Source organism: Juglans regia, chromosome 10, assembly GCF_001411555.2.
Source record: "Juglans regia cultivar Chandler chromosome 10, Walnut 2.0, whole genome shotgun sequence".
Classification (NCBI taxonomy): Eukaryota; Viridiplantae; Streptophyta; class Magnoliopsida; order Fagales; family Juglandaceae; genus Juglans; species Juglans regia.
Genome location: NC_049910.1, coordinates 17,095,850 through 17,104,784, shown reverse-complemented (window position 1 = coordinate 17,104,784; position 8,935 = coordinate 17,095,850). Strand labels below are relative to the sequence as shown.

The 8,935-nt window shown below is 35.9% G+C and overlaps 2 protein-coding genes across 2 annotated transcripts in view; both read left to right on the top strand.

Annotated features, from left to right (window-relative positions):
* Positions 1 to 3,612: 3,612 nt before the first annotated feature.
* Positions 3,613 to 8,637, top strand: LOC109005770 (protein CONSERVED ONLY IN THE GREEN LINEAGE 160, chloroplastic). Its single transcript, XM_018984820.2, has 9 exons — positions 3,613 to 4,104; positions 4,827 to 4,876; positions 4,981 to 5,059; positions 5,134 to 5,229; positions 5,464 to 5,544; positions 5,671 to 5,762; positions 6,144 to 6,236; positions 7,869 to 7,937; positions 8,344 to 8,637. The coding sequence occupies exons 1-9, from the start codon at positions 3,793 to 3,795 to the stop codon at positions 8,480 to 8,482; spliced, it is 1,011 nt and encodes a 336-aa protein (XP_018840365.1). The 5' UTR covers positions 3,613 to 3,792; the 3' UTR covers positions 8,483 to 8,637.
* A 122-nt stretch (positions 8,638 to 8,759) lies between these two features.
* Positions 8,760 to 8,935, top strand: part of LOC118349655 (vignain-like) — a 669-nt gene continuing 493 nt past the window's right edge. Inside the window, exon 1 of the mRNA XM_035695165.1 lies at positions 8,760 to 8,799. Within this exon, the coding sequence (XP_035551058.1) occupies positions 8,760 to 8,799 (40 nt within the window). The remainder of the gene's footprint in view (positions 8,800 to 8,935) is intronic.

Here is an 8,935-nt window from a genome sequence, read left to right as displayed (position 1 = left end):
TTTCTCCAAGAGTAGGGACAGTATTCTCGTCGTGGTTCATCCGTCTTGTTTTTATATTGGTTGACACAGATCTCTGGGCCGTCAAATCTTCTCCACTCCGTATAGCAATCTTGGGTGTTATGTCCACTGCTCCTATAGAAGGAGCAATATTTGGGGCGCGATAAACTTTGTCTTTGTTCTCCTCGTTGACTCAAGTCCTCCTCAGTTTCTACTGTCAAACTAGAATGTAAGCGAGGACCAGGTTTTCCCTTGCCTTTGGCTTCGTAAGTCCCTTTCTGGCGAACTCCTTGGTTCGACCCTTAGTGCCACTCTGCCGTTTTCTTGTCCGCCCTTTCCAAGTCATGCTTCTTGGGTGTCGTTAATGCTTGGAGCATATCCTCTCCGTTTATATAACCGTCTGCTCGGTCCATAAACTCTCTCAAGGTTGACAGTGTCTTCCGGGTGATTTCCGTCATAAAGGGGTTACGAGGCCAGATCCCTCCTAATAGTGCCGCCAAAGTGATCTTCTCGTCTTGGTCGTCTGTCGTCATCCGTTCTTTGTTAAAGCGGGAAAGGTATGACTTAAGGCTCTCTTCATCCCTCTGCTTAACAGTCAATAGATAGGCAGTTGGTCTTCTCCTCGTTCAGCTAGCCATTAACTGCATCAAGAACCGACGTGCCAATTCGTTGAAACTGTCCACGGTTCCTGGTCGCAGGGAAATAAACCATACTCGTGCCTCTCCCTTCAAAGTGAGGGGGAACGCCCTACATGCTATCTCACTAGGGAAGCCGTTGAGAGTCATGTGGGCCTTTAAGGTCTCCAGGTGTTCCAATGGGTCCTTTGACCCGTCATATGCTTCCATCTGAGGAACTTTAAATTTTGGAGGTATTGGTACTACCAGAAGCTGTATGGCAGTTCAGCGTTGGTAAGCAGTTGATCCACCGTGGTAGGTTGACCTATCTACTTTGCTACTTCTTTCTGGATTTGTAGATTGTTTTTGCGTCGTTCTTCGTCTGCAGTGGTTGCATTAGGCTGGGGGTGGTCTCCAAAATGATGACTCTATTGGTCTGCCTCAGTTTCTTCGACATTTCTTCATAAGGCAATGTTCTCTTGTCGGAGAGTCTCCATGTCTGTCATAAGTTTCTGTATCACTTCATTTTGCTAATTGAATCTTGCTTCCATTGCTTCAGACTGCATCATTTCACGTTGCGAATGATGGAAGCGGGTTGTTGCCGGCATACGAAGGACACGCTAGTTATGGGACAATAGAAATCCCACAAACGGCGCCACTGTTGATGTCATATTTTCCGGGCCTGGGCAACTTCACACCCCCGATATACGAGCGATCACCTGCACAATAACTATGGGAGGGACCTCGAGGTCCGTTGATCATCCGATGCTTAAGTTAGTAATCGTGATGTAGATGATAAATGATAATGAAGTTAAGAGCGTAAAATGATAGTGATAGATTGATTGAATGAATACCTTGTCTGCTGCAGGAGATAATATGCTCGTACTGTTAATTCACCGAGCTACTCCTATGTCGTCTCCTTACCTAGCCGCGTGGGGCTCAGGCTTGCTATACATCGCTCGAGCTTTGGGTCGTATTGAATGCAGCACACCTTCTGCTCTGGGCCACATTAAATGTGGCATGGTTTCTATTTTGGGCCACATTAAATGCGGCATGTTTTCTGTCCCAAGTCTCTTCCATCCAAAGATGTATGTCGTGTTCCTTTCTTCTCAAGCTTCGTCTATATCTTATGTCCCATCAGTATGGCCCAACCCGAGTAATATGGCTGAGCCTTCAAACAGGTGTTACTTGTTTGACTCTAACCAGGTGATGGGGTTTGGCCCTGCCTCTGGACCAATCCAACCCAAACCATATATCTCTGTTGCGACCTGGGCCTATTATTTGGCCCAACATAAGGAATTTTCTCCCTTCACAATTGTTGTAGACAATGTTAGGATGGTTTAGTGCATGGAATTGAGAGTTGAAGGTTGGCATGTTATGAAGAAGAATGTAATTACAGTGCTGAGATTAATCGAGATAGGAAGTAGAAGTAAATACGACATCGTATAGTTGGACAACTTGGACTCATATGTAGTGCACGTGTTCATTAACAGTTTTTTTTTTTATATAGAAAAGCACTTCATTTCATAGAGGCATAACACCTTGAGATAGGTTACAATAGTGTTGATCAATGAAAATTATATTCTCAAAGATAGGAAGAATACTATTCCACCAAATAAATATATCTTCTATGGATTAGGCATGTCTTGCAAGTCGGTGGGTAGCCTCATTTGTGAATCTGCTGCTATGCTGAATGTGTTCATTAATAGTTGATAAGTCGATTTTAGCCTTACTTACAAATAAGAAGTTACGATATTACCCTTGCTTATAATAGAAATAATTAACTCATTTTCACATGAGTTCTGGTATAAAAATCTACAGAATGCTACAAGGAAATCATCTAAAGTATTATATTTAAACAATTTTTCAAATATCCATTTTTACAAATTCCAATTCCATACTTATTTTTAAAAAAAATTAATTTTTCTTTTCTTTTCTAAAACTTAATCCCAAACAAATCCCCACGATTTTTTAGTATTTGAGTAATGCTATTGTGCAACACATATTCTCTTTAAAAAATATGGGGGTCTATATTAAAAAATTAATTTTTTATATGGATCATATATTCATTTAATTTTTTAAAAGAAGCGTGCAAGACTTGCACACCTTTTTAAAAGAAGCATTCAAAATTTGTACATCTTAAAACGATAAATATCATTTATCTAAATATTTTTAAACATTTTCAGTTTTTTTTTTCTTTGAATAACATATTCGGTATCTAAGGGTGTAATTGGTCCGGTTCGGTCCGGTTTTGAATAAAATCTAGGACCGAACCGGTATGTACCGGTTTTGTATTTTTCAAAACCGATTACGTACCGGTTACCCTCCTAAACCGGTACTTCCGATTTTATCGATTCTGGTCTGGTTTTCCAGTTTTTTAAAATGTAAGTTTCATAATTTGTTATTAAAAATTTGTTTATAAAAAAAAAAAAAATAAAAAAAAATAAAAACTGATTTAAAAAAACTGTTTTATACTTTTATTAATATATTAGACTATATAATAGTATTAATATTAGACTATTGGTATAGTTATAAGTTATATATTAGTATTAATTATAAACTTTTAATGATTTAGTATTAACATTTTATGTAATAATTTATAAATTATAATAAGAAATTATTTTATATATGAATATATATAATTATATATATTATATATAAAAATTTCACATAAAAATTTATAATTATACATTATATATAAAACTTATATATATTAATAATTAATATATATAAAATATTTTGTATAAAATTTATATATAAAAATATTATTTTTTATTTTTTTTTAATCAACTGGTCTAGTCCAATCAAATGAATACCATTTTAAAAATCGGTTCCAGATTAGACCGATTCAAAACTGATAAAATCGATCCGATTCAATCCGATCCAAACCGATTTTCCGATTTAAATTTAGACTCCGATCGGTATCTAAGCAGTAAGATTTCTTACTTGATTTCTTTAGGCTAGCTCATTTATACGAAAGAAACAACAAACAGAAAACTCCAACCAAAACCTAATTGTCGAAACACGGACGTGAACAGATGTGGAAAGACATGAAGCACAAAAAGCATAACAAAACCTCCACCTTCAGATAACACCCTGATATTTTTTCCACCTGACTTCTCTCAAACTACCACCATTAGCACCTAAATTGCAAGCTCCTTATCATTATCACCTGCAACCAATGGCAGTTCTGAACTATATCTCAGTGACCTCCACAACCACACCCATCTCTCAGGACCCTCCAACCCCAGCTGTGCCTGACCCAAGACAGACCAAGATCCTCCTGCCCAAGAAGAAGCCCCTCAAATGGTCCACTGGGGTGGCTCCGGGCGACTACGGTGGCCCACCAACCACTTCAAAGCTTAGAAAATATTGGGGAGGTGAAAAGGACCCCTTGAGCTCTGATGATTTTATGTGGAACAAAGACTTCATGGGTCGGTTTCAAAAATTGATTCAGAACCCTGACTCGTCCATTGAAGACACTCCAATAAAGGTTTTTGTTTTTGTTATTTTCTTGCTCGTATTTTCCAAGCTCTTGGTTATTGGGCATCTGGGTTTCCTCAAATTTTTTGTGTATGTTTATTCATTTAATTTTTTTATTTCCTTGTTGAATTTGAGTCTGGAGTATTATAGTATTTGGCTGATTGAAGACGAATGAGTTCATATGTTTCACCAAAATTAATTAGTTTTGTTCCTTAGTTTGGGTAATTAATTTCAATACATGAAGTCTAAGGTTCGAATCCTCTTGGGTACAAATAATTTCTAGGGCCATTGGACCGGGAAACTTTCCCTTAAATTACCCAATGTGCACTTGCGGAAACTTCTTGTAGAGGGCATGTGCACTCCAGGATTGATCGGGACTTTGTTATTCTTAGTTTGGTACTCAATGTTGAATATGTTGTTACTTTAAAAGCATTTTTAGTTTGGTTGATGAGAAACTAGAGGAAAAGAAAGTAAGGGAAAATTGAAATATCGTATTATTCATTGGCTCGGTACCCTGCAGAATGAGGTTGATTTGACCTGGTTTTGTACAATTTTGATGACTAGTTTTGTACAATTGATGGCCTTGGTTAAAAAAATTTTATCTTTGGATTTAATAACCAGGCTATCTTAGTTAAGTTTCTTTTCATCTGTTGTCTTAGCAACCAAACGGAGTTTCTGTAAATGATTTCAAATAGATTTTGCATCAATGAACGAATTCTCTTGTGTAAACAGGAAGAGCCATCAGGGTTTCTAAGCTTAAATAGAGTCATGAGCCTTGAGAGGTTTGTTATCTACTTATCACTAATAGAATTAATCCAGGCCCTTGTTTTTTATTATTAAATTGTATTTATTAATTGAGGTATGTTTGAATTATGGGCATATACAGGTTGGAAGTTGATTTGAGCAAAGAACTCACAGCTCCCTCAAAGCCTAGGTTTGAAGAGAAAGTTGAGGCAACACCTCAAGTATGATACATGTCTAGAAAATTTTTTGAGTTATTTATAAAGGGTAGTATTGTATTTATAATTACTTTTCTCAGAGTGATGGCAGCAAGTCGACCAAATGGAAACCAGCGCCAACCCGGCGTGAGCAAGAGAAATGGGATAGGGCCACCAAGGCTGCAACTGGAGGCAGTGTAAGTCAACTTTCTCATAATGGTTTTATATTCGAAGAACTACCATTCTTATTGTTTCATCAAAATCTCTGATTTTAAGCTAATTCTTCTTATTTGAAGAGTACTTTAGCTTTTGGCGGAAAAATGGAGTTTGGTAGTTGGTCTAGAAAGAATTTTTTTAATGAATTTATTTTACCAGTATTCCTGGGAGGATTCTTCTTATCTTTGAAGATCTGATTTAATATCATCCAATAGGAAGTGATGTTTCGGGAATTAAGACGGCCTCGCGGAGACCCGGAAGTTTTGGCTGCTCAGTCAAGAGAGCTGTATTTTAAGGTACAGAATTGCAGAATGTTGGCCTATCACACCATTTTTCCTTTGTCAACATATGTGTATTTGTGTTTGTTTTCTTTAAAGATTCATGATTTTCTTCCTCATACTCGTCTGCGTTTGCTTCTGCAGTTAAAGAAGAGATTACAAGTTCTCACTCTGGGTATAGGTGGTGTTGGTTTAGTCTCTGCTTATGTTTCGTATTCCCCTGAAATTGCAGCTAGGTATGCACATTAGATACTTTTTTCTTTTAAATTTAAATATCTTGTTTTATTAGTTTTTAATTTGTAATATGTACACCCACACTGATACCTGTCTTTAAGACAGTGGTCTGTTATTTTAGCCATTTTATGAAATCATAACCATACCCATTAAAGTTAACTGTAGCTCTGACTATTTACAACTCTAAACTACAGTTTACAAAGCCATTTTCATTGTGTTAAATAATTTGAGTAATTTGACATGGTACATCACAGTTTACGTTAGACACTTACAAGTTACTTTTCTGCAAGTGCACTAAAACCATATAAATATGTTCCTTACTTTTGGAGTATCCTAAATATTACTCTCTTAACATTTGAAGTTCATTAATTTCATGTATTCAGCTTTGGTGCTGGGTTTCTTGGTTCTTTGGTCTATATCCGTATGCTGGGAAGCAGTGTGGACTCAATGGCGGATGGAGCAAAGGGGGCTGTCAAGTATGTACAAATAGCTTCTTGACAATCCAGACGTTAACTTTTTTTCTTTATAATTGTCTTGTTATGTACATATTTCATCACATTTCTATGATTGGTATTGTAAATCCACTTGATTTTTATGCTAAAATTTAATCGATAGTTTGAGTTCCTTAGTTTTCAATGTGCATTCTTTGATGCAACTTACTCCCCCCCCGACAAGCTATTTTCAATCTTTTTGGGGACTAAATTGGGTGATGCCTAGAAACATGGTAGAGTTTTTAGCATGCTAGAAGGGTCAGTTTGAGCGCTAGCACAGTGAGACAATTTCAAAGATAATTCTGATTTGCTTGATGTGATGCATATGGAGGGAAAGAAATGGCTGAAGTTTTAAAGAAACCAAAAGGAACATCGATTTCCAATGCACTCTACTATTGGATGACAGCCAACCTCTGTCTCTCTCTCTCTCTAGCTTTATTTTTCAGGTTTCTTTCTATTTTCTGTCTCTCACTATGTGCATTTGTTTGTATAGCCCTCAGGTTTCCTTCAACGATGCCTTCCTCTTTTTTCTTGATCATTAATACAATTATATTATAAAAAATGAATTGGTTTTAGGTGTCTTGTGTGGATCTTTACCTATTATGGGTCTTATTTTATGTGCTCTTTGTACCATAATTTTATTTATATTGGGTTTTATCATGTATATTTGATCTAGAAGTAATATTCCAGAAGAATAGAATTGTAGTGTTAAGTATGTGTCGAGATGATGTCCTTCAATGTGATTGAGTGACCATGGGAGGTTTAACAAGATCTTATTACTTCATAATTTTCTTAATAAGTGAATTAGTCATATACATTAGTGTGACTTATTTGATTGTTTGACTTGCTTTTATAAACATACTTCCTCCCATATTTGAGTTCTTTCATCTACCTTTGGTATTTGGATTGATAGCATAGTGCCACTCAGATTTGTTAATTTGAATAAGTTTTGCATGGGCGCGTGATTTAGGCTTGATTCTATATTTGTGGCTTCTGCTGGATTTCAGCTTTTTGTGTATAAGCTTGACAATATTCCAAAAGGCATACACTTTTCTTGCACATGGTCAAATGAATAAAATTTAAAAAATGTTTATATGAATTTGAATGATGCCTGCACCTTCGTTTTTACCTGTGGGTATTCTGTATACTGATGGTCAATTGGTGGCACTCCCATATATTTTGAAAATAGTTCTCTTATATTCATAGATCTATGCATGTCAGTATATATTCTATTTCAAATCCTGAAGCATTATGAAATAGCTTGCTTCGAATCGAATCATGCTTGTCAACTGGAAAATAGAAAGTGAGAATCATGGTTTTGGAGTTGAATGGTACCACAGAGAAAAATATGAAATTGGGTTGTGCTATTTTGCATTTGTATGAGTAAAACAATGATGCTACGAGAGTGAGCTTTACTGAAGTAGCACCCATGTTAGAAGTGTAGTTGACATCCATGGATAGTCATAAGCACCGGAGACCAATTTTGCATAAATCTAAAGATTCCCATGTTGAACAGATGAAAGTAGATTTTTTTTTATTCAGTTATTTTTTTTCTTGGACTGGTGTAAAGATGACTCAAAATCTGGTATTTATAGTGTTCTTTATATCTTATTGCAGGGGAGCAATTGCTCAGCCAAGGCTTTTGGTTCCTGTTGTATTGGTCATGATCTATAACCGGTGGAATGGGTAAGTACCGTCAGTAGCATCTCTATGGTTCAGCTGTTATTATGAAGCAGATGGACACTGTCTGTAAATCCCAACTTGTCATTGTTGTACTCTTTCTGAACTTAATTCTCCTTTTCTCATCTTGTTTCGCATTCTCCATTTTTATTACACTGCACACACAGAGGCCTTCGGATCTGGCATATTGCCATCAATAATTTCTTTTTTTCCCTGAATCATAGCTCTCTGAGATGGAATACTTTTGGATTTGAAGTGATGGCAGTATTTAATTTGTTGTTGGCTTGTGTACCTGATGTAATATGACTTCTTATGGATGACCTCGTTACTAATTCTGGGGAACTTTGTAAGCTGATTGCTGTGTACTTTTTACCTTTGGTTTTGCGCCTGACAATCTAGTTTTTGGGTGCAGGATCCTCGTTCCAGAATATGGGTATATGCATTTGGAATTGATACCAATGTTGGTGGGATTTTTCACTTACAAGATTGCAACTTTCATTCAAGCTATAGAGGAATCACTTCCTGTTGCTGGGGAAAAAACCGAAGTTTAAGATAGATCTCCCCATACATCCTTGTATTTTTCATGTAGTTCTTATATAACCATTAATTGTCATGCATTAATGTTTATCATGCATTAATTGTCTATAATGTTTGTCACAAAAAGTCAAAAATTTAAAAATATTCTTATAATCTTGAGGGATTGTAATCTTTATATTTCAATAAACATTAAAATTTATTGGAAAGAATACAAATAGTTCAAAGTAAAAAGAGTTAAGAGGTGAAAAAGGGCATAGGGATGGGAAATGAAGAGTCACTAGCTACAATAAAATGATAGAAGAGTTAAGTGGTGGAAAAATCAAATGGACGAGTAATAAGAAATCAATAACTACTATAGTATTAATGTCCTGTTTGGATACAGAAACGGTTTCATCTCATCTCATCATTACAATTTTTTTAAATTTTTACATAAAATATAATAAACAATTCAATTTTTTTAAATTTCA